Source organism: Motacilla alba, chromosome 22 (assembly GCF_015832195.1).
Source record: "Motacilla alba alba isolate MOTALB_02 chromosome 22, Motacilla_alba_V1.0_pri, whole genome shotgun sequence".
NCBI lineage: Eukaryota > Metazoa > Chordata > Aves > Passeriformes > Motacillidae > Motacilla > Motacilla alba.
The window spans coordinates 4,701,900-4,725,936 of NC_052037.1; the positions used below are offsets into that span (position 1 = coordinate 4,701,900).

A 24,037-nucleotide genomic window follows, 5' to 3' on the forward strand; every position below is an offset into this window, starting at 1 on the left:
CTGAGATCCTGCTCAGTGCCCAGACCTGAGATCACACCCAAACCTGAGATCCCACTCAATGCCCAAACCTGAGATCCTGCCCAAACCTGAGTCCCCGCTCAGGGCCTGTCCTGGGGTTGCCCCCTCTTCTTCCCAGCACTGGGGACAAAGGGGGGCTCCTAGTGGGAGGCAGAGCCAGGCTGGCAGTGCCAGTGTCCCCAAGCTGGGCTGGCAGTGCCAGTGTCACCCAGCAGGGCTGGCAGTGCCAGTGTCCCCAAGCAGGGCTGGCAGTCCCAGTGTCACCCAGCAGGGCTGGCAGTCCCAGTGTCACCCAGCAGGGCTGGCAGTGCCAGTGTCCCCAAGCAGGGCTGGCAGTGCCAGTGTCACCCAGCAGAGCTGGCAGTGCCAGTGTCACTCAGCAGAACTGGCAGAGCCAGTGTCCCCAAGCAGGGCTGGCAGTGCCAGTGTCACCCAGCAGGGCTGGCAGTGCCAGTGTCCCCAAGCAGGGCTGGCAGTCCCAGTGTCACTCAGCCGGGCTGGCAGTGCCAGTGTCACCCAGTGGGGCTGGCAGTGCCAGTGTCCCCCAGCCGGGCTGGCAGTGCCATGGTCCCTGTCCAGCACGAGGTGGCCGTGCCAGTGTCCCAAAGGCAGCTCCCAGTGGCCACCCGGCTGTGACAAACACGCCCAGGAGCAGCAGGGCTGAGCCAGGAGGGTGCCAAGGCCGGGAAGGGGTGTCCTGGTGGCCCGGGTGGCCCCGGCCCTGGCGGCTGCCCGCGCTCATTGTCCTCCCGCTCCCGTTATAGCTCCATTCTTCCCGAGCTTCCGGAGAGCCCCGGAGCAGCGCGGGGCTGCAGCTGGGCCGGGCTGGGATCCTGGAGAGGGGGGACAGGGACTGGGGATGTGCTGGGATCCTGGAGAGGGGGGACAGGGACTGGCGATGTGCTGGGATCTGGAAAAGAGGGGACAGGGACTGGGGATGTGCTGGGATCTGGAAAAGGGGGGGACAGGGACATGGGACAGGGACTGGGGCCATGCTGGGATCTGGAAAAGAGGGGACAGGGACTGGGGATGTGCTGGGATCTGGAAAAGGGGGGACAGGGACATGGGCCATGCTGGGATCTAGAAAAGGGGGGACAGGGACATGTGACAGGGACTGGGGCCGTGCTGGGATCTGGAAAAGAGGGGACAGGGACTGGGGATGTGCTGGGATCTGGAAAAGGGGGGACAGGGACTGGGGATGTGCTGGGATCTGGAAAAGGGGGGACAGGGACATGGGACCATGCTGGGATCCTGGGAAGGGGCGGACAGGGACCTGGGGCCATACTGGGATCCTGGAGAGGGGGGCGCAGGGACCTGGGGCCATACAGGGACGGCTCCATACCTTGGGGCACACCAGGACCTCACCCCATGTGTCACCGCTGAGCTGGCTGCTGTCCCCGAGCCTGGGCTGGGTGTCACAATCCCAGCCTGGTTTGGGTTGGAGGGACCTTAAAACTCATCCCATCCCACCCCTGCCGTGGCAGGGACACCTCCCACCATGCCAGGGTGCTGCCTGGGCACTGCCAGGGATCCGGGGGCAGCCCCAGCTGCTCTGGGAATTCCATCCCAGCCCCTCGCCGCCCTCCCCGCCAGGAATCCCCTCCTGCCTTTAGCTCCAGTGCAACACGGAGAGGAAAACCCTTTCAACAAGGACATTTTTCGGAATCTCGAACTTACAGCGTCCCAAACCTGACACCGAGACCCCGCGGAGCCCCGAGGAGCCCCAAAGGGCGGCTGCGTGCCCGAGGCCGGGCCGGGTGCCACCTGGGCCAGGTGATGCCCTGGCACCGGGCCCGCGGGTCCGAGCGCAGCCCCGCCCGGGCAGGGACCCGCCGGGGGTGCGGCGGGCCGGGGGCGGGCCGGGGGCGGCCCCGGGGGGGCTGCGGGGCCGGGGCGGGGTTTTCGGGCACGGCCATGGCCCGGAGGAGCAGCCGCGGCCCCGCGGAGCCACCCGATGCCCCCGTTCCAGTGGTGCCACGGTGAGCGTGGGGAGGGCCCGGCTGGGTGGGCAGGGGGTGTCCCCTCCCTGCTGCCCGGGAAGGGGGGCACTGGCTGCGGGGGGAGCGGGGCATCCCCTGGGCATCCCCTGGGCATCACCAGGCAGCACTCGGGTACCTTCGGGCATCTCCCGGCCATCCCCCGGGTATCCCCGGGCATCCTCCGGGCATCTCCGGGCATGTCCGGGCAGCCTCCAGGCACCCCCGGGCATCACCAGGCAGCACCTGGGCATATTCGGGCATCACCAGCCGTTCCCCGGGCATCCCCGGGCATTCCCCAGGCGTCCCTGGCCATCCCCGGGCATTCCCCAGGCATCCCCAGCCATTCCCCGGGCATCTCCGGGCATCCTCCGGGCATGCCCCGGCCATCCCCGGCCATCCCCGGGCATCTCCGGGCAGCCCCCGGGCACCCCCGGCCGCTCCCTGTGGGGCGGGCGCTCCCTCCCCGCTCCTCCCTGCGTTCCTCGCGGTCCCGGAGCCCCCGGTGGTGTCCCCGTGGTGCCCCCTGAGCCGCTCCCCCTGCCCGGCTCTCCGGGAGAAAGCGCCCGGAGGCAAGGACTGGCCGCGCTTTGGCCGCTCACACCAAACAAACCCAACCTCAAACCTTCTTTGGTCCGGCCACAAAAGCGGGACAAACTCATTCCTGGGGGCCCCTGGCCGGGAGGAGCCTCGGGAGCAGAAGCTGAGCTGAGGGTGCAGAGGAGAGCCGGGTTATTTTAGTGACCCGCGAGTGCAGAACTGCGCTGGGAATTCCACCCTCAAAGCCCCAGCAACAAAGGCTGGGCTGCTTGAATTTCTGGAAGGCTTGCAGCCTTTGAAGCTAAATATAAACCGAGCAGCTCTTCCTGTCCCCTGACACATCCCTGGTGTGCCCTGGGGCGAGGGGGACACGCAGCCACCGCCCCCCCCGGGCAGCTGTCCCGCGCGTGTGGCAGGAAATGCTCCACAGCAGCTCCAGGCTTGGCTGTGCCCAAGAGACCTCTGAAATCAGAGAGATTTTGGCTTCCCAAGGCCCAAGAACCCTCCGAAATCAGAGAGATTTTGGCTTCCCGAGGCCCAAGAATCCTCCGAAATCAGAGAGATTTTGGCTTCCTGAGGCTCAAGAACCCTCCGAAATCAGAGAGATTTTGGCTTCCTCTGAAATCAAAGAGATTTTGGCTTCCTGAGGCACAAGAATCCTCTGAAATCAGAGTGATTTTGGCTTCCTGAGGCTCAAGAACCCTCTGAAATCAGAGAGATTTTGGCTTCCTGAGGCTCATGAACCCTCCAAAATCAGAGAGATTTTGGCTTCCTGAGGCTCAAGAACCCTCTGAAATCAAAGAGATTTTGGCTTCCCCTGAAATCAGAGAGATTTTGGCTTCCCGAGGCCCAAGAATCCTCCAAAATCAGAGAGATTTTGGCTTCCTGAGGCACAAGAATCCTCTGAAATCAAAGAGATTTTGGCTTCCTCTGAAATCAAAGATATTTTGGCTTCCTGAGGCTCAAGAATCCTCTGAAATCAGAGCAATTTTGGCTTCCCGAGGCTCAAGAATGCTCTGAAATCAGAGAGATTTTGGCTTTGTGAGGCTCAAGAATCCTCTGAAATCAGAGAGATTTTGGCTTCCTGAGGCCCAAGAATCCTCTGAAATCAGAGAGATTTTGGCTTCCTCTGAAATCAGAGCAATTTTGGCTTCCTGAGGCCCAAGAATCCTCCGAAATCAGAGAGATTTTGGCTTCCTGAGGCTCAAGAATCCTCTGAAATCAGAGAGATTTTGGCTTCCCCTGAAATCAGAGAGATTTTGGCTTCCCGAGGCCCAAGAATCCTCCAAAATCAGAGAGATTTTGGCTTTCTTAGGCTCAAGAATGCTCTGAAATCAGAGAGATTTTGGCTTCCTCCGAAATCAGAGAGATTTTGGCTTCCTGAGGCTCAAGAACCCTCCGAAATCAGAGAGATTTTGGCTTTCTTAGGCTCAAGAATGCTCTGAAATCAGAGTGATTTTGGCTTCCTCTGAAATCAGAGATATTTTGGCTTCCTGAGGCTCAAGAATGCTTTGAAATCAGAGAGATTTTGGCTTTGTGAGGCTCAAGAATGCTCTGAAATCAGAGCCTCCAGCTCTCTCTGGGGACAGCAGGACAGAGCCCAGCCTCGTCCCCAGCCCCAGGCAGGGCTCAGCCCTGGGCACCCAACTTGTGCACTTCGGCTTCCAGCCCCAGGCTCACAAATATTTGCTAAATGAGAGCTTGGTGCAGGTAAAGGCCTTCACAGGGCTGCTGGGAAAATCACATTTTGACCTAAAAGGGTTTATTCAGAATATTCTGCCAGCCGGTGTGGGCTGAGCTGCTGCCTTGGATCTCAGCTCCTCCTTTGCAGCCCAGCTCTATCTCCTGTTGCTCACCTGCAGCCCCAGGGGAGTTGATTTGGGATCTTGATTTATTTATTTTAGCTCCTTTATTTATTTTAGCTCCTTATCCCAGTGTTGGACTTGGCTTCAGGGCAGTTTTTGCAAGGAAAAAGGTTTTTTATTTTTGGTTTTCCAGCATCCCAGCAAAACCCATCCGGAAACCACGCTGGGTTTTCTGGTGCAAAGCCCAGCTTTTGTGTGGCACGAGAAGGAATGGTTTTATTTCATGGCCTGCTGAGTTTTCCGTTGGTTTTACTGAGCAAGAATTGGGGTGAGGGAGAAGCTCTGCTCAGCAAAATCCCCGCACAATGTGTGGGGAGGTGGAATTTGTGCGGGTCCTGAGTGGAAATAGATCCAAAAGTGGGGTCTGAGGGGCCAAACTGGGCCAAGCTGGAGCTCGAGGGGCTGGAGGAGGGCTTGGCTGGGGGGCTGTGTGTGGTCTTTGTGAGGTCCCCAGGATGAGGGAAGAGACGAGAATCTGACTCTGTGTTCTCAGGAGGCTGATTTATTATTTCATGATCTATATTACATTAAAGAATGCTACACTAATCTATGCTAAAGAATACAGAAAGGACACAGACAGAGGCTGAAAGATAATAATGGAAACTCGTGACTCTCTCCAGAGCCCCGACACAGCCTGGCCCTGATTGGCCAAAGAGTGAAAACAACTCCCAGAAACCAATGGAACAATCGCCTGTGGGTGAACAATCCCCAGCCACATTCCACAGCAGCAAAACACAGCAGAAGCAAATGAGATAAAATTGTTTTCCTTTTCTCTGAGGCCTCTCAGCTTCCCAGGAGAGAAATCCTGGGAGAAGGGATTTTCCAGACAATGTGACAGTGACAGCTGTGGAGTTGGGGTCAGGCTGTGGGGTTTGGTGTGGGGGACGGGGCTGGGGTCACCCTGTTGGGCAGCTCAAGGCTCTGTGTCCTCAGCACAGGGGTTTGGGATAAATCTGTGTCAGAGGAGGAGGAAGAGGAGGAAGAGGTGCAAAGCACAGCCCTGATGGGTCAATCTGTACCTGGGCTCCTTCTCCTTCCTCCAGGAGCTCTGGGAGTTTGCATGAAGAACACTTTTCTGGCAAAACTGGATCTGCTCCCCGTGAGCATCCTTGGTGCAGCAGCCCCGAGAGGCACCTGTGTGTCGGCTGCCCTTGCAGGGGACACTGCCACTGCCCGGACACAGGACAATGTCCTCGTGCTGCCAGTGCCACCCTGGGCTGCTCGGTGCCACCCTGGGCTGCTGCCCTTGCAGGGGACAGTGCCACTGCCCGGACACAGGACAATGTCCTCGTGCTGCTTTCTGCCCGCTCGGCAAGCTCCGGAGGGGACAGAGCCTCGCTCTGCTCTCCCATTTTTCCACCCAAACGCTGACTTTCTCCTCCCCCCAGGGTGCTCCTGCAGCCTGGGGCTGGTTTATGCCAGTAAACCCTGCACGATGCCGCCCATCACCTTCCAGGACCTGCCCCTCAACATCTACATGCTCATTTTTGGCACCGGCATCTTCATCTTCCTGCTCAGCCTCATCTTCTGCTGCTACTTCATCGGGTGAGCCGGGGGCTCGGCGGCCCTGGGCCCTCCCAGATCCTGTTTTGTCCCAGAAACCAGGGACGAACCCCCCGGAGCAGGGCAGGAAGCGCAGGAAGGGGCTCCTGTTTTCCCGGGGCCGCATTGTGCGGGCAGGGGAGGGAGGGATGGAGAGGGAGGATGTGCCTTCCCCTGCTCTCCCTGCTATTTTTAACCCCAAAAGCCGCGGCTGCAGCTGCTGCTCCTGCAGGGCCGGCCCTGCGCTGTCCCCTGCGTCCCTCAGGCGTTTTTTGGGAGCGCGTTTTGGGGCCGGGGCTCGGTGCCAGGCTCCCCTGTCACTCTGGGACACGAAATAAACCGACACGCATGCTGGAACCTCCAGGGTAAAAGAAGGGAAGTTTAATTTCTGACTCCAACATCTATAGACTTGCAAAAGTGGCAGTGGATTGGAGGGTGACAGTGCCACCTCCCCAATGACACTGGACAAAGAGCCCAACCAATTTCTCCTCCTCCAGAAAAGAACGTAGAACAGTAATTATTTAGAGAAAAACGCGTGAGAAAGTTCATTACAAGAACGTAAACATCGGAAGGCTTAGAAGAACAGGGCGAGAGCCCCCTTGCCCGGCCGAGGTCACGGCGGGGCCGGGAGCTGCTGGGGGCGCAGCGCTCCCTGCCCTGCCATCGACTTCCAAGGGAAACCAATGCCGGTCCCAAACCCCCGGGCGCTGCCGCTGCCCACCCCCGGCTGCAGCTCGGGCTGCTCCCGCTCAAACGGAGCCGCCGGTCCCAAATCCCGGGCGGGCGCGGCGCGTTCCCCTCGGTTTTGGGAGCCTCGCGCGTGTTTTTGGTCGCCAAACTGACGGTGCCTTCCTGTCCCTCCCCAGCAAGCTGCGGCACCAGGCGCAGAGCGAGCGCTTCGGCTACAAGGAGGTAAAGCCGGGGGTGCCGGGGCTGAGCGGGGACACCGCGGGGATCGATCCTGCTCCTTCCAAAGCGCTGGCACGGGACACCCTGCCCGGAACCCCCCGGGCTCATCCCGCCCCTGCCCGGCTCCCTTCAGCTCCTCCCGGGGCGATCCCGGTGGGAAATCCCGGTGGGAAATCCCGGTGGGAAATCGTGGTGGGAAATCCCGGTGGGAAATCCCGGTGGGAAATCCCGGTGGGACATCCCGGTGGGAAATCCTGCCCCTCCTTCTCCCCCTCAGGTGGTTCTGAAGGGCGACGCCCGCAGGCTGAACGTGCACGGGGTGAGCGGGCTGGGGATGGAGCTGGGGTGAACCGGGATAACCCTGGGGGCACGGGACAGGCCGGGGATGGAGCTGGGATGAACCGGGATAACCCTGGGAACACGGGACAGGCCGGGGATGGAGCTGAGGTGAACTGGGATAACTCTTGGGACACGTTCCCTGTGCTCAGGGACAGGCTGGGATGAACCGGGATAACCCCTTGGAACACGGGACAGGCAGGGATGGAGCTGGGATGAATCGGGATAACCCTCGGGACACGTTCCCTGTGCTCAGGGATGCTGGGGATGGAGCTGGGGTGAACCGGGATAACCCTGGGACCCAGAACAGGCCGGGGATGAACCGGGATAACCCTGGGAACACGGGACAGGCCGGGGATGGAGCTGGGATGAACCAGGATAACCCTGGGAACACGGGGCAGGCCAGGGATGAACCGGGATAACCCTGGGAACATGGGACAGGCCAGGGATGGAGCTGGGATGAACCGGGATAACCCTCGGGACACGGGACAGGCCGGGGATGAACCGGGATAACCCTGGGAACATGGGACAGGCCGGGGACGCGCTGTGGGGATGTGCGGGCCCGGATCGCGAGGGAATCCCGGTGCCCGCGGGTGGTTTGGGGATGGGCTGAGCTCCCGGCTGGAGATTCCCGGGATTTCCCGAGCCGTGGCGTTTCGCACCCGCCCTCAGGCGCCGTCTCACCTCCCACAGCAGACCTGCGCCGTCTGCCTGGAGGATTTTCGGCTGAGGGAGGAGCTGGGGGTGCTGCCGTGCCAGCACGCCTTCCACAGAAAGTGAGTGGCGCCGGGAGCGGCCCATTCCCGGCGGGAATCGGCATTCCCGAATTCCTACCCTCAGGAATTGCGGGAATTCTCGGTGGGATCCGGCATTCCCTAATTCCCGGTGGGAATCGGCATTCCTGCAATTCCCGGTGGGATTCGGCATTCCCGATTTCCCGGTGGGATTCGGCATTCCCGCAATTCCCGGTGGGATCCGGCATTCCCCAGTTCCCGGTGAAAATCGGCATTCCCGATTTCCCGGTGGGATCCGGCATTCCCAATTTCCCGGCGGGATCCGGTATTCCCGATTTCCCGGTGGGATTCGGCATTCCCGCAATTCCCGGCGGGATCCGGCATTTCCGCATTCCCGGTGGGATCCGGCATTCCCGATTTCCCGGCGGGATCCGGCATTCCCGATTTCCCGGTGGGATTCGGCATTCCCGCAATTCCCGGCGGGATCCGGCATTCCCGAATTCCCGGCGGGATCCGGCATTCCCGAGTTCCCGGCGGGATCCGGCATTCCCCAGTTCCCGGTGGGATCCGGCATTCCTGCAATTCCCGGCGGGATCCGGCATTCCCGATTTCCCGGTGGGATCCGGCATTCCTCAGTTCCCGATGGGATCCGGCATTCCCGATTTCCCGCTGGGATCTGGCATTCCCGGTGGGATCCGGCACTCCCGATTTTCCGCTGAGATCCGGCATTCCCGCAATTCCCGGCGGGATCCGGCATTCCCGCATTCCCGCTGGGATCCGGCATTCCCGGCGGGATCCGGCATTCCCGCAATTCCCGGCGGGATCCGGCATTCCCGGTGGGATCCGGCATTCCCGCATTCCCGGCGGGATCCGGCATTCCCGCGTTCCTTCCCGCAGGTGCCTGCTGACGTGGCTGGAGGTTCGCTGCGTGTGCCCCATGTGCAACCAGCCCCGCAAGCAGCCCCGCGCCGGCATCGGGACCCTCCTGGACGAGCTGCTGTGAGGCGGCGCCGCGGCTGCATCCCACCCTGCGGGACCCCGCGGGATCCCCCCTGCCCGGGGTCCCTCTGCGGGGATCCGCGGGCGGCGATTCCACCCCCGAGGCCGCGGCTCGGCTCGGGCTTTGTCCTTGTGCGGGCGGTGCTCCCCGTGGAGCCGGAATTCCCGGCGGGAAGCTGAGCCCCGGGCTGCGGGTGGGGGTCCTCTCCCCTCGGACAGGGGTCCGGATCCTCTCCCCCCGGACAGGGAGACCCCCGGGGTCCTGATCCTTTTCCCTCCGGAGGTCCAGATCCTCTCCCCCGGACAGGGAGACCCCCGGGGTCGGGATCCTCTCCTCCGGACAGGGAGACCCCCGGGGTCGGGATCCTCTCCTCCGGACAGGGAGACCCCCCGGGGTCCGGATCCTCTCCCCTCAGATAGGGAGACCCCCGGGAATCCTGATCCTCTCCTCCGGACAGGGAGACCCCCGGGGTCCGGATCCTCTCCCCTCAGACAGGGAGACCCCTGGGGTCGGGATCCTCTCCCCTGGACAAGGAGACCCCCGGGGTCCGGATCCTCTCCCCTCATACAGGGAGACCCCCGGGGTCCGGATCCTCTCCCCCGGATAGGGAGACTCCCGGGGTCTGGATCCTTTTCCCCCCGGAGGTCCGGATCCTCTCCCCCGGACAGGGAGACCCCCGGGAATCCTGATCCTCTCCCCTCAGACAGGGAGACCCCCGGGGTCCGGATCCTCTCCCCCAGATAGGGAGACCCACGGGGTCCAGATCCTCTCCCCCGGACAGGGAGACCCCCAGGGTCCGGATCCTTTCCCCCGGACAGGGAGACCCCCGGGAATCCTGATCCTCTCCCCTCAGACAGGGAGACCCCCGGGGGTCGGGATCCTCTCCCCCCGGACAGGGAGACCCCCGGGGTCCGGATCCTTTTCCCCCCGGACAGGGAGACCCCCCGGGGATCGGGATCCTCTCCCCCGGACAGGGAGACCCCCGGGGGTCGGGATCCTTTCCCCCCGGACAGGGAGACCCCCGGGGTCCGGATCCTCTCCCCCCGGACAGGGAGACCCCCGGGGTCCGGGTTTCTCTGCCCTCAGACAGGGAGACCCCCGGGGTCCGGATCCTTTCCCCCCGGACAGGGAGACCCCCGGGAATCCTGATCCTCTCCCCCGGACAGGGAGACCCACGGGGTCCAGATCCTCTCCCCCGGACAGGGAGACCCCCGGGGTCCGGATCCTCTCCCCCGGACAGGGAGACCCCTGGGGTCCGGATCCTCTCCCCCGGACAGGGAGACCCCCGGGGTCCGGATCCTTTCCCCCCGGACAGGGAGACCCCTTGGGATCGGGATCCTCTCCCCCGGACAGAGAGACCCCCGGGGGTCCTGATCCTCTCCCCCCTGAAAGGGAGACCCCCGGGGTCCGGATCCTCTCCCCCCGGACAGGGAGACCCCTTGGGATCGGGATCCTCTCCCCTGGACAAGGAGACCCCCGGGGTCCGGGTTCCTCTCCCCTCAGACAGGGAGACCCCCGGGGTCCGGATCCTCTCCCCCGGATAGGGAGACTCCCGGGGTCCGGATCCTTTTCCCCCCGGAGGTCCGGATCCTCTCCCCCGGACAGGGAGACCCCCGGGGTCGGGATCCTCTCCCCTGGACAGGGAGACCCCCTGGAGTCCGGATCCTTTTCCCCCCGGACAGGGAGACCCCCGGGGTCGGGATCCTCTTCCCTCAGACAGGGAGACCCCCGGGGGTCGGGATCTCTCCCCCCTTGGTGCACAGAGTTATTTTTGTCCCCCCGGAGCCCCCCGGGGCAGAGGGATTGTACAGTTTGGGGTAAGGACAATGATTAAAGGGATGGTTTCTGCTTTCTGACCCGTGTGAGCTGGGGGTGCTGCAGGGCTGGGCCGGGGACCCCCGGGGGTGCTGAGCCCCCCAAGCACCCGAGCAGGGGACACTGCTGGCCGTGACCCTGTAACGTGGTGACAAACTGCCCAAACCGGCACCAGACTGCCCCAAACGGTGCCCAAATCAGGGCAGAACCCCCCGATCTTCCCAATTTCCCAGCTTTTCACACATCGGAGAGACGGTGACGTCAGTAGTGATGTCACTGACCCCTCCAGGGCCAGGCTGTGCCCGCCTCAGGGTGGACCCCCCCGATTTGCCCATTCCCGGAGATTTATGACACTTCCCGGAGAATGTGACATCAGCAGTGACGTCACAGAGAGCCCAGGGCCGTGCACCCCCCCCTCAGTTTCCTCATTTCCACTGATCGTCCACACGGGAAGGAGGTGACGTGGCGGTGACGTCACAGAGCCGATCACCAGGCGCTCACACGCCATGGGAATGACGTCAGCAGTGACATCATACACCCCATAACATCTTCCTACCGATTGAATTTCGCTGGTTTGGACGTGAGAGAATGACGTAGCAGTGACATCACAGACCCAATCACCAGGCACCTCACACGGCATGTGGATGACATCAGCAGTGACATCATACACCCCATAAATTCTCCCAGCTATTGAATTTCGCTGGTTTTGACGCATGGGAGAGATGTAGCAGTGACGTCACAGTGCCAATCGATCACCAGCACCTCACATGGCGCATGGATGACGTCAGCAATGACATCATACACCTCATAACATCCTCCTAGCTACTGAATTTTGTGGGGTTTGACATGTGGGAATGACCTAGCAGTGACGTCACAAAGGCACTCACCAGGCGCCTCACACATCGAGGGGATAACGTCAGCAGTGACGTCACATTGGCCATAACATCCTCCTGACTGTTGAATTTCACTGGTTTTGGCATGTGGAAATGACGTAACGGTGACATCACAGAGCCAAGACAGCACCTGAAACGGCACCGGGATGACGTCAGCGGCGACGTCATTACACAGTTTCGAGAGTAACCGCGTTTTCTATTCTTGGCACATGGACAGTAAAATGACGTCAGCGGTGACGTCAGGACCCCCCGGCGGTCAGACGGGATTGTGCCATGTCGTAACGCAGGGCGCACACGTCACGCAGCCGCGTGCCGCTCCCATTCATCATTTCCATGAACCGGAAGGATCGCGCTGTCGGCTGCCGCGCCCGGCCCTACCGCCGCGCCACTGCTCTGTCGGTCATGGCGACATCACCGCCCTACTCAGCTTGCCCCGGTTTTTCGTTTATCCCCTCGGAGCCGTTCTTTCCGTGCCTCTCGTTCATGTTTTCTCCGCCCGGTGCCGCCGTTCTGCCGCGCTCCGCCGTCGTAATTAGCAATGCTGATTTATGCACACAAAACCACGCCCTCTCCGCCGTCGGCTTTACGGCAACCGGGAGGTTTTGCGACAGTTCGCGCGCGTGGTGCGGGTGGCGGCGGCGCCGCTGTGACGGGACCGGGGGTGCTCGGGGGTCTGTGAGGGATCCCGGGGGTCTCTGAGGAGATCCCGGGGCTGCTCGGGGGCTTGTGAGGGATCCCGGGGGTCTCTGAGGAGATCCCGGGGCTGCTCGGGGGTCTCAGGTGTCCCGGGGGTCTCTGAGGTGTCCTGGGGATCCCGGGGGTCTCTGGGGTGTCCCGGGGGTCTCTGGGGTGTCCCCGCTCCCCGCGGGACGCCGCTGTCCCGGCGATGTGTCCCTAGCGGGGCTGCAGGGCGGGCAGGGCCCGTGTGAAGCCATGGCCGGCAGCAGCAGCCGCAGCCCGAGCCCGGAGCGGGGCCCCGGCGCCGCCGCCCCCTCGGCCGAGCAGGCGCTGCTGCGGGCCGGGCTGGCGCTGTCGGAGCGGCCCGCGGCGCTGCGGGAGCTGGCCGCGCTGCTGGAGGCGGCGGAGCCGCGCTGGCTGCTGGGCTCGGCGGGCTCGGCGGCGCTGGCCCGGCTGGCCGCGGCGCTGGGCGGGCTGGCGGCTCCGCCGCGCCGGGAGCGGGACGGGGCCGAGCCGCCGGGCCGGGACGCGGCGCTGGCCGCCGCGGCGGAGCGGGCGGAGCGCGTTGGCGCCGCGTTCCTGCTGCTCCTGCGGAAGCTGGAAGATGCCCGCGGCCAGCGGTCGCCGGGAGCGGCGGCGGCGGGGCCCGTTCCGCAGCGGGTGCTGGGACACGCGTTCATCTTTGCTGTCACGCACAAAGACGAGAGGCCCTGGACCACGGCGAGGAGTCGGGCGGTGGCTCAGGAGCTGCTGGAGCGGCTGGTCCGGGCTGCGGACTGCGGGTCCGTGGATGAATTCCTACGGGGAAAGGAGGAGGATGAGGAAGGAAGATTCGGAGTGGTGATGGGGCTCCTGAAGCAGGAGTTAACCAAGTGAGTGGGGAGGGGAGTGTGGCGTGGTTGGAGGGTCTCTGTAGGAAATGCGGGGAAATTCCTGAGGCTCAAGAAATAAGTGTGAAACCAGGAGCTTTCCAAATGGAAGGTGTTGGGGGATGATTGTCAGGATTTGCTGCCAGCTGAGAGCCTCAAGCGGAGGGGAAATGAGCACTGTGTGTTCCCTGAGCTGTTCCTGTCCCTCCAGAGACACCTGGAAGTGTAACCCTGCCTCCAAAGACGTGTTCTCCTGGACTCTGCTGCGTGTCAGCCGGCCCTGGCTGTGCCCACACCTGGAACAGGTCCTGCCCCCCGCGCTGCTCCTCTCCGACGACTTCCAGGAGGAGAACAAAGTGCTGGGCGTGCGCTGCCTGCACCACATCGTCCTCAACGTGGTGAGGGAGGGAGGGCGGGCGTGGAGGCCTCTGCGGCTGTTGTGAGAAGAGAGGGGCAGTCCCAATGTCCTGAGCTGGGAGGGACCCACAGGGATCCGAGTCCCAGCCCTGGCCCTGCACAGACCCCCAACGATCTCATCCGTGGGTGTTTCTTGGAGCTCCGGCAGCCTCGGGGCCGTGCCTGTTCCCTGGGCAGCCTGGGCAGTGCCCAGCACGCTCTGGAGAAAGAACCTGCCCCTAAAATCCAGCCTGACCCTGCCCTGACACAGCTCCAGCCGTTCCCTCGTGGGGGTCGGCTCCTAACTTCTCTTCCTGGTGAATGGCAGGGTTTAAGCTGCATTTCCAGCAGTTCCTCACACTCCCCAGGCTTTGGGAAGGCCGTGGCAGGGTTTAAGCTGCATGTCCTGCAGTTCCTCACACTCCCCAGGCTTTGGGAAGGCCGTGGCAGGGTTTAAGCTGCAGTTCCTCACACTCCCCAGGCTTTGGGAAGGCCGTGCAGGGTTTAAGCTGCGTTTCCTGCAGTTCCTCACACTCCCCAGGCTTTGGGAAGGCCGTGGCAGGGTTTAAGCTGCGTTTCCTGCAGTTCCTCACACTCCCCAGGCTTTGGGTTCCCGTGCTGCCCAGGAGTAACGTGCTGCTCTCTGCTGTTGCAGCCAGGAGCTGATCTGTGTCAGTTCAACAGGGCCCAGGTGGTGTTCCACGCCCTCTACAACCACCTCTACTCACGGGAGGCCCCTCTCATCCAGGTAGGACGGCTGCCCTGGGCTTTGGGGTGCCCTGGGGTGCTGGCAGCCCCTCAGGTTAAGGCAGGAGGCTGAGCCTGTTCCCTGTCACACTCCAGCCAGGCTGTCACCAGCCCGTGGACAAAGTACCTCAGTAGATTTTGGGAAAACACCACAGAGGGAAGAGCTCTTGCCTCCTGCCCTGTTCCGGGTGGGCAGGGGACAGCTTTGGAGCACTCAGTGTGTGGCTGTTGGAACCCAGCACACCCCTCTGGGTGCCCTGGATGGCCCGAGCCCCTGGCAGGGGGCTCTGGGACCCTGGCATGCAGCCAAAGACACACGTGGGGTTTTGATCTGAGCCCGTGGAGCAAATCACCAACTCTGTAGGAAGAATTAAATGTCACAAAGGTTTAGATAGCACAGCAGCAGTGATCACAGGGTGAAGGGACAAATTTTGAGATTTTGTACATGGGGGTTTGGGGCTTTGTCCATGGGGGTCTGAGGCTCCAAGATGGAGGAATCAGGGCGTGCCCTGTCCTTCTTCCTTCTTCTTCCCAGCCTCCATGATTTGGGTGATGTTGGCACTTTCAGACTGGTTTAGAGTGGAAGCTGAGTGTCTGACCAGGTGATAGCTGTGGGAACAGAACTGTAAATACAGTACACGCAGTTTTTAGTACAAAAGACAGCCCTGGCCTCGTGGGAGGGGAGGGTGCCTCTGGCTGAGCTGCTGAACAGATCCCAGCAGGCCGGGCAGAAAATGTTTTAGACAACAATTACTAAACAACCGAGAGCGACAGCCGAAGACTCCTGACTCCTTCTTCGACAGCTGGGCTGGGAAAAAGGCTTTCTGACACATCTGGGGGTGCTCCTGATAGCAGAGACTCCAGATGTGGCCACGGGGTCGGGATTTGTTGTGTTCTGGAGAGAACAGGAGCTCACATTCCCCGTCTGTCCCCAAACCAGGCAGTGCTGCTGTGCCTGCTGGACCTGCTGCCCGTCCTGGAGCGATGCCAGCGGCGCCAGGGCCAGGGCAGAGCCACGTCCCCCTGGGACCAGGTGCTGCAGCTGGTGCTGACCCACATGGAGGCCGAGCACCGGCTGGCGCTGCGCAGGGTCTACGCAGGGAGCCTGCCCGCCTTTGTCACCAGGTGAGACAGAAGGGACAGGGGCACCCGGGGCCCTGCCCACCTTCCCCAGGGGGTGGGAGCTGCACCTGGGGCCATGGCCATCTGTCTGAGGGGGTGAGAGCACAGGGATGGGCCCCGGGCTTGGTATCCAAGGATTGGCTCTCTTCTCAGGGTGTGTTTTTGGGATCCAAGGGATCGATCCTCCCTCCTCAGGGTGTGTTTTGGGGATCATGGGGATCTGTCCTCCCTCCTCAGTGTATTTTTGGGATCCAGAGGATCTGTCCTCCCTCCTCAGGGTGTGTTTTTGGGATCCAGGGGATCTGTCCTCCCTCCTCAGGGTGTGTTTTTGGGATCCAGAGGATCTGTCCTCCCTCCTCAGGGTGTGTTTTTATGATCCAAGGGATCTGTCCTCCCTCCTCAGGGTGTGTTTTGGGGATCCAAGGGATCTGTCCTCCCTCCTCAGGGTGTGTTTTTGGGATCCAGGGGATCTATCTGCCCTCCTCAGGGTGTATTTTTGGGATCCAGGGGTTCTGTCCTCCCTCCTCAGTGTGTTTTTGGGATCCAGAGGATCTGTCCTCCCTCCTCAGGGTGTGTTTTTGGGATCCAAGGGATCTATCCTCCCTCCTGAGGGTGTGATTTAATGATCCAAGGGATCGATCCTCCCTCCTCAGGGTGTGTTTTGGGGATGCAGGGGATCTGTCCTCCCTCCTCAGAGTGTATTTTTGGGATCCAGGGGATCTATCCGCCCTCCTCAGTGTATTTTTGGGATCCAGAGGATCTGTCCTCCCTCCTCAGGGTGTGTTTTTATGATCCAAGGGATCTGTCCTCCCTCCTCAGGGTGTGTTTTTGGGATCCAAGGGATCGATCCTCCCTCCTCAGGGTGTGTTTTGGGATCCAGGGGATCTGTCCTCCCTCCTCAGGGTGTGATTTTATGATCCAAGGGATCTATCCTCCCTCCTCAGTGTGTTTTTGGGATCCAGGGGATCTGTCCTCCCTCCTCAGTGTGGTTTTGGGATCCAGGGGATCTGTCCTCCCCCCTCAGGGTGTATTTTTGGGATCCAGGGGATCTGTCCTCCCTCCTCAGAGTGTGTTTGTGCCACCAGACTCGGCATCCACATCGTGAGGCACCTGAAGAGGCTGGAGCGAGTCATCCTGGGCTACCTGGAGGTCTCTGATGGGCCTGGGGAAGAGGCCAGACTGGGAATCCTGGAGACGCTGCAGTGCACCATAGAGCACGCCTGGCCCAGGTACCTCTCGGGGGGATTACACACAGAAAAGCTGTCCTGGAGGCCTGTCCTGAGGTGAACGTAGCATTCCTATCCTGAATGTTCCCACTTGAAGACCCAAAGTTACTTTTTCTTGAGGAAAAGCCCTGAAATCCTGAGGGAAAATTGTCCCAGGAAGTACTCACTGGCATTATTGAAAAACATGGCTCCAAAATTAAGCTGGGTCCTCATTTTGACCCAACTTGTGCTGCTCTAAAAGCATCAATTAAACCAACGTGCAGTAAACCCTGTGCTGTGCACTGCCAGCCTCCCCAGCACCATCCCGAGGCTCCTGCCTGTGCAGGGCTGTCCTGGCAGCAATGCTGCCCCACAGCAGCCCCAGCCTGTGCTGTCCCTGCCTGGGCAAGGTTTGGGACGAGCTGTTTCCCTTGCAGGATGCCCTGCAGGCTGCCCGTGCTCCTCAAGGCCCTGCTGAGGCTGCTCTGGGACGTTCACACGGAGCGGGGCCCGACCCCTGAACCCATCAGGGCTGCACTGATGCACCGGGCCACCCAGTGCCTCATCCTGCTGGATCGCTGCTGCCAGGGCCGGGTGAAGGTGAGTCAGGGCTCCCTGCTGCCTGCCAGGACTGGGTGAAGGTCAGTCAGGGCTCCCTGCTGCTGCCAGGGCTGGGTGAAGGTCAGTCAGGGCTCCCTACTGCCTGCCAGGGCTGGGTGAAGGTCAGTGAGGGCTCCCTGCTGCCTGCCAGGGCTGGGTGAAGGTGAGCCAGGGCTCCCTGCTGTCTGCCAGGGCTTCTTACTGCCTGCCAGGGCTCCCTGCTGCCTGCCAAGCCTGGGTGAAAGTCAGTCAGGGCTCCCCTGCTGCCTGCGCGGGCCGGGTGAAGGTCAGTCAGGGCTCCCTGCTGCTGCCAGGGCTGGGTGAAGGTCAGTCAGGGCTCCCTGCTGCCTTCCAGGTCTGGGTGAAGGTCAGTCAGGGCTCCCTGCTGCCTGCCAGGGCTGGGTCAAGGTGAGCCAGGGCTCCCTGCTGCCTGCCAGGGCTTCTTACTGGCTGCCAGGACCGGGTGAAGGTCAGTCAGGGCTTCTTACTGGCTGCCAGGGCTCCCTGCTGCCTGCCAGGGCCGGGTCAAGGTCAGTGAGGGCTCCCTGCAGCCTTCCAAGGCTGGGTCAAGGTGAGCCAGGGCTCCCTGCTGCCTTCCAGGGCCGGGTGAAGGTGAGCCAGGGCTCCCTGCTGCCTGCCAGGGCCCCCTTCCCTCTCAGCCCAGCAGGAGTTTGGGTTCTCCCCTCCCCAGCAGCAGTGACTGGGTGGCTGTTGGTGGCTCAGTCTGCGCTGTGCTCCCCCAGAGGCCTGGGGAGGGTGGGTGACACCATCACGGGGTGCCAGGGCACTGGCAGTGCTGCTCTGCTCCCTGCAGGTGCTGCTGGCAGGGGTGCACAGCAGCTGTGAGGAGCAGCGGCTGCGGGAGTGCCTCAGGAAGGTGCAGGAGAGCACCTGAGGAGCCTGACACTGCTCATCCCCTTTTGTACAATAAAACTGTTGTGTTTATTTAAAGTTCTGTCGTTCTTGTCCCACCTGTGAGCCCGACACCTCCCCCAGCCACAGCTGAGGTTGCTGCAGCCTTACAGGGAGCAGCAGAGCCCCCCAGGCCAGGGCCCTTCCTGGAGCAGAGGCTGGGCTCAGCTTCTTGAGGTTGCAGAGGAGGTGGGAGATGTTCCTTTGAGCCGGGCTTCACCCACTTGTACAAACTCACTGCAATTGCCTGGGCTCGGGACACAAACCCCAGAAACCACGTGGAGTATCAAAGCAGGAGCTCTGAGGGTCCTGTGAGGGGTGGGAGGTGGGTGACAGATGCTGGAGTCACACGCTGGTGCCACATCTGGAGTTCTGTCAGTCAGTACAAACGGGGTCAGGAGGGCTCAGGCTGCCTTTGTCTTGGTGCTGGGCTCTGTTTCCTCTTCGTACTCGATCTCGATGTAGGGACGTTTCCTCCTGGCTGGGCCCTTCAGGGGCGTTTTCCCTTTAGATTTGGACTGGGAGGCTTTCTTCTCTACTTCTTCCTCCTCTTCCTGCTCCTCTTCACTGCTTGTCTCCAGCTTATCCATGTCCTGAGGCAGAAACGAGTGAGCAGAGTGATGTCAGAGCAGGCTGGGTAACTAAACCTCCTCCTTCCCCAGAATCACCTCGTAACCATGCCACTCCACAATCCCTGGCTCCAGAGGAGCTGGGCTGGGCTCCCACTGTACAGTTCTCCTCCACAGCTGATTTTGCTGCCTCTTACCCATCCCCAGAGACACCCGAGGGTGGAGGTGCCCGTGCAGCTCAGCCTCAGTTTGTACCTGGTGCTTCACCCACCTCAAAGTCGCTGAGCTCGCTGTCCTCTGCTTCCACAAACTCCCTTTTCTCCACGTCCTGCAAGGAACAGAGGCAGGGACTGAGCACAGCAGTGGCACTGAGAGCCACCAAGGCCACCACAAGGTTTTTCTGAGCTGTCCTGAGTTGTTCTGAGCCCAGCTCAGCACCAGGGCAGGGCTGGAAGCTTTACCTCATCGTCATCGTCATCTTCCTCCCTCTCTGCATCCGACTCGCTCTCGCTCTCTGCATCTTGCTGTTGGAGGGCCTTGTCAAAGGCGTGGATGGGGAAGTTGTAAATGTCTCCATACTGAAAGGAAAATTGGGATTTTCCGTAAGCCACAGGAGGAAGATGCACTTTGGGCTGGGGGGGCACCGACAGCCTGCACGGGGCAGCATCAGACTGAGATGTGGATCAGCCCCTTCCCAACTCTGAGCCCACACTCCTGCACAGGACAGGGGAGCCCTCGTGTTTTGGGGCTCCCTGTGTTTTGGGGACCCCTCGTGTTTTGTGGCTCCCTGTACAGAACAGGAGGGAAGCTCTTGTGTTTTGGGGCTCCCTGTGCACAGAACAGGACAGGAGCCCTTGTATTTTGGGGCTGCCAGTGCACTGGAGGAGAGCCATTGTGTTTTGGGGCTCCCTGTGCACAGAAGAGGAGGGCAGCCCTCGTGTTTTGGGGACCCGTCATGTTTTGGGGCTCCCTGTGCACAGAACAGGAGGGGAGCCCTTGTGTTTTGGGGCTCCCTGCACAGAACAGGAGGGGAGCCCTTGTGTTTTGGGGCTGCCAGTGCACTGGAGGAGAGCCATTGTGTTTTGGGGCTCCCTGTGCACAGAAGAGGAGGGCAGCCCTCGTGTTTTGGGGACCCCTCATGTTTTGGGGCTCCCTGTGCACAGAAGAGGAGGGCAGCCCCCGTGTTTTGGGGCTCCCTGTGTTTTGGGGCTCCCTGTGCACAGAAGAGGAGGGCAGCCCTCATGTTTTGGGGCTCCCTGTGCACAGAAGAGGAGGGCAGCCCCCGTGTTTTGGGGCTCCCTGTGTTTTGGGGCTCCCTGTGTTTTGGGGAGCCAGGCAGCCGCACTCCCCAGGGCAGCTCACACCGTGAGCTCCGTGCGACCCTCACCGTGTCCTGCTTCAGCCTCTCCAGCAGCTCCTTCTCGATGGCGTTGTCCAGCTGGGCAGCGATCAGGGCTTTCTCCTAGGGAACACAGAGCAGCCGTGTGAGGCCCGGGGGCAGGGGGACAGCAGCGGTGGCACCAGGTGACACGGGGCACTCGTTACCTCCCGCCTGTTCTCGCGCCTCTCGATCTTCCTGCGCAGCGGGACGAGCTTCCTCCTGCAGGGAACAGGCACGGGGAATGTCACAGCCCCTGGCAGGCAGAAGAGCCAGCAGCTGCGGCATCCCAAACGTGGGGAACCTCCTGAGGTGTGGGTGCCTCCGGGTAAGAAAGATCTAAAGGTGCTAGAGAGCGTCCAAAGGATGGGGAAGGGTCTGGAGGGGCCACAGGAGGAGCAGCTCCTCCCGAGGGGCAGCTCTGATCTCGGCTCTCCGTGACAGGGAGTGGCTGGAGCTGTGGCAGGGCAGGCTCAGGTTGGATTTTAGGGGAAGATTCTTCCCCCAGAGGGTGCTGGGCACAGCCCCGAGACAGACACCGCTCCCAGGGATGCACAGGTGGGCTTCTTGAGGGGTCTGTGCAGGGCCAGGAGTTGGGATTGATGATCCCTGTGGGTCCCTTCAGCTCAGGACATTCCCTCAGTGATTTACACACTGGATCCCTGCAGCCAGGGATGCACAGGTGGGGATGTTGGGGGGTCTGTGCAGGGCCAGGAGTTGGGATCAATGTCCCCTGTGGGTCCCCCCAGCTCAGGACACTCCCTCAGTGATTTACACACTGGATCCCTGCAGCCAGGGATGCACAGGAGTTGGGATTGATGATCCCTGTGGGTCCCCCCAGCTCAGGACATTCCCTCAGAGCATTTACACACTGGATCCCTGCAGCCAGGGATGCACAGGAGTTGGGATCAATGTCCCCTGTGGGTCCCCCCAGCTCAGGACACTCCCTCAGTGATTTACACACTGGATTCCTGCAGCCAGGGATGCACAGGAGTTGGGATCAATGTCCCCTGTGGGTCCCCCCAGCTCAGGACATTCCCTCAGAGCATTTACACACTGCATTCCTGCAGTCAGGGATGCACAGGAGTTGGGATCAATGTCCCCTGTGGGTCCCCCCAGCTCAGGACATTCCCTCAGTGATTTACACACTGGATCCCTGCAGCCAGGGATGCACAGGTGGGGATGTTGGGGGGTCTGTGCAGGGCCAGGAGTTGGGATCAATGTCCCCTGTGGGTCCCCCCAGCTCAGGACATTCCCTCAGTGATTTACACACTGGATCCCTGCAGCCAGGGATGCACAGGAGTTGGGATTGATGATCCCTGTGGGTCCCTCCAGCTCAGGACATTCCCTCAGAGCATTTACACACTGGATCCCTGCAGCCAGGGATGCACAGGAGTTGGGATCAATGTCCCCTGTGGGTCCCCCCAGCTCAGGACACTCCCTCAGTGATTTACACACTGGATCCCTGCAGCCAGGGATGCACAGGAGTTGGGATCAATGTCCCCTGTGGGTCCCTCCAGCTCAGGACATTCCCTCAGTGATTTACACACTGGATCCCTGCAGCCAGGGATGCACAGGAGTTGGGATTGATGATCCCTGTGGGTCCCTCCAGCTCAGGACATTCCCTCAGAGCATTTACACACTGCATTCCTGCAGTCAGGGATGCACAGGAGTTGGGATCAATGTCCCCTGTGGGTCCCTCCAGCTCAGGACACTCCCTCAGTGATTTACACACTGGATCCCTGCAGCCAGGGATGCACAGGTGGGGATGTTGGGGGGTCTGTGCAGGGCCAGGAGTTGGGATCAATGTCCCCTGTGGGTCCCCCCAGCTCAGGACATTCCCTCAGTGATTTACACACTGGATCCCTGCAGCCAGGGATGCACAGGAGTTGGGATCAATGTCCCCTTTGTGTCCCTCCAGCTCAGGACATTCCCTCAGTGATTTACACACTGGATCCCTGCAGCCAGGGATGCACAGGTGGGGATGTTGGGGGGTCTGTGCAGGGCCAGGAGTTGGGATCAATGTCCCCTGTGGGTCCCCCCAGTTCAGGACATTCCCTCAGTGATTTACACACTGCATTCCTGCAGCTCATCCATGTCAGATCCATCTCAACCCCTCAACCAGCTCCATGTCCCAGCAGCACCAGCGGCTCAGGAGAGGGGCAGTGGCTCCAGAAGCCACCAGAGGTCACTCCCATGGTCACGCCCGTGTCCCTTACTGTCTCTTGAGGGTCAGCTTGCGGATGCGGATCAGGTACTGCGTGATCTTGGTGAACCTCTGCTTGCACTTGTGCCGGATGAAGCGGGGCCAGTAGATGAGGTTCTCGTCGATCTCCTCCAGAGCCTTCTCGTAGTTCTTGCTCAGCAGCACCTGCGGGGACAGGGGAAGGGCTGGGTGACAGAGCAGGACAAAAAAGGGACCTTTGGGAAGGGCTGCAGGGCCCCAGAGTCACGGAATCATCAAGGAAAAGTTGTCCAAGGTGGTCCCCACTTTGTCCCCAGCCCCGAGTGCCACCCCCAGCCTTCCCTGGACACCTCCAGGATGGGCATCCCAGACCTCCCTGGGCAGCTCCATGCCTGAGCAGCCTTTCCATGGAGAAACTCCTGCTGCTGTTCACCCTGTCCCTCCCCTGGAACAGCCTCCCTGCCCTCTGTGGGGACACCAGGGCCGCTGTCCCTGCCGTGTCCCCGAGCTCACCCGCTCCCAGAGGCGCCGGGGAAACGCCGCCCGCTCGATGGTCTTCATGTAGAGATAACAGCGACCTGGGAAGGGGAAACAACGGGGAACGAACCCCCTGAGCCCCTCCCCAGAGCCAGGCTGCCCTCAGGCAGTGCCACCCACCCCTCCGTGCCCACTGCATCCCAGAACCATCCCGGCTGGAAAAGGTTTCCAAGAACAAATCCAACCTTTGATCCCCAGTGCCACACCCAGCCATTCCCATGGCACCTCCAGGGATGGGGACTCCAAACCCCCCCGGGGGCCCCTTCCAAGGCCTGAACCCCTCTCCCTTCAGGAGTCCCCGCTCCCACCTTTCTCCTCCCGGACCGTGGCGTACTGGCTGTTGGCCAGCGGGCAGGAGGAGCGGTTGCACAGCCCTGTCAGGTTGTACTCGTTCCGGCAGAAATTCTGCGTTTTGGTGCTGCAAAAAACGGGACAGGGAATTCACGAGGGGAGGGCAGGAAGACCCCACCGCTCCCGCAGCTCACCCCATCCTCTGGGACTCTCTCGTGTGGCCGTGGTAGCACAGAGGGGACACTTTAGGGGGTACCCGAGCATGTCCCTCCCGCTCCTGTCCCTGCTGGATCCCCCAGAGCCCCCCTGGGCTCAGCCCATCCTGTCCCCCAAACTCACGTCATCTTGTAGGAGCAGAACTGCCTGTTCCCCAGCATGCTCCAGACAACCTGCGGGGGGGACAAACAGCGGGTGACACACCGCGACACCCCTCACCCGCATGTCCCCGCCGGCTCCGGCAGCTGCGGGGCGGCTCCGGCGGGGGAGACCCCACAAACATTGGGGTTTTTTGGTGCCCCCGGCAGGGAGAGCGCGGCGCCCCAAGAAGAGCAGCCACAGCACATGTGCTGCTGCCAAGTCCCCATTCCCGCCCCCGGTGCCCCCGGAGCCACAGCCGCGCTGGGGACACAGCGGGGACACCCGGCCACGTGCGGCGGCGCACGGCTGGGCCCGGCGGCGCGGCGGGCGTTTGACACGGGGCCGAAAGAAGGGTCGGACTCACATCGTCCGAATGCATGGCGGCGGTGACAGAGGTGGCGGCGGTGACACAGACGGCGGTGGCGGTGACAGCGGCGGCGGTGACAGCGAGCACTGACGGGGCTGGGAGCGCCGGCCGCGCGGTCTAGGGCGCCGCCATTACAGGAAGGGGCGGGGCGCGCGAAGTCTCGCGAGAGCGGCGGCCCTGAGGGCGGGGGAAGGAG

At 61.8% G+C, this 24,037-nt stretch overlaps 3 protein-coding genes and 1 non-coding gene across 11 annotated transcripts; 2 read left to right on the forward strand and 2 right to left on the reverse strand.

Annotated features, from left to right (window-relative positions):
* The first annotated feature begins 1,925 nt into the window (after positions 1 to 1,925).
* On the forward strand, positions 1,926 to 9,524 carry RNF122 (ring finger protein 122). 8 transcript variants are annotated; one of them, XM_038160312.1, is made up of 6 exons: positions 1,926 to 1,997; positions 5,788 to 5,944; positions 6,808 to 6,853; positions 7,128 to 7,169; positions 7,880 to 7,962; positions 8,818 to 9,074. In XM_038160312.1, exons 1-6 carry the CDS (start codon positions 1,973 to 1,975, stop codon positions 8,921 to 8,923), a joined length of 459 nt encoding a protein of 152 aa, XP_038016240.1. In that variant the 5' UTR covers positions 1,926 to 1,972; the 3' UTR covers positions 8,924 to 9,074. The 8 variants fall into 8 exon arrangements, with proteins under 8 accessions (XP_038016240.1, XP_038016237.1, XP_038016235.1 ...); XM_038160309.1 differs by having other exon boundaries at positions 6,808 to 7,169; positions 8,818 to 9,524; XM_038160307.1 differs by lacking the exon at positions 1,926 to 1,997 and having other exon boundaries at positions 5,281 to 5,944; positions 6,808 to 7,016; positions 8,818 to 9,524.
* Positions 9,525 to 11,882: 2,358 nt separating this feature from the next.
* On the reverse strand, positions 11,883 to 11,976 carry LOC119710972. Its single transcript, XR_005259643.1, has one exon. It is a non-coding gene; the product is annotated as a small nucleolar RNA U13 (small nucleolar RNA).
* A 490-nt stretch (positions 11,977 to 12,466) lies between these two features.
* Positions 12,467 to 18,196, forward strand: TTI2 (TELO2 interacting protein 2). The gene is made up of 7 exons (XM_038160423.1): positions 12,467 to 13,178; positions 13,387 to 13,573; positions 14,227 to 14,319; positions 15,259 to 15,443; positions 16,526 to 16,669; positions 17,083 to 17,245; positions 18,060 to 18,196. The coding sequence occupies exons 1-7, from the start codon at positions 12,562 to 12,564 to the stop codon at positions 18,138 to 18,140; spliced, it is 1,470 nt and encodes a 489-aa protein (XP_038016351.1). The 5' UTR covers positions 12,467 to 12,561; the 3' UTR covers positions 18,141 to 18,196.
* On the reverse strand, positions 18,169 to 23,997 carry MAK16 (MAK16 homolog). The gene is made up of 10 exons (XM_038160426.1): positions 23,839 to 23,997; positions 23,457 to 23,506; positions 23,135 to 23,244; positions 22,803 to 22,867; positions 22,324 to 22,475; positions 20,272 to 20,326; positions 20,114 to 20,188; positions 19,188 to 19,304; positions 18,998 to 19,054; positions 18,169 to 18,750 (listed from the first exon to the last, which is right to left on the reverse strand). Exons 1-10 carry the CDS (start codon positions 23,851 to 23,853, stop codon positions 18,562 to 18,564), a joined length of 885 nt encoding a protein of 294 aa, XP_038016354.1. The 5' UTR covers positions 23,854 to 23,997; the 3' UTR covers positions 18,169 to 18,561.
* Between the last annotated feature and the right edge of the window lie 40 nt (positions 23,998 to 24,037).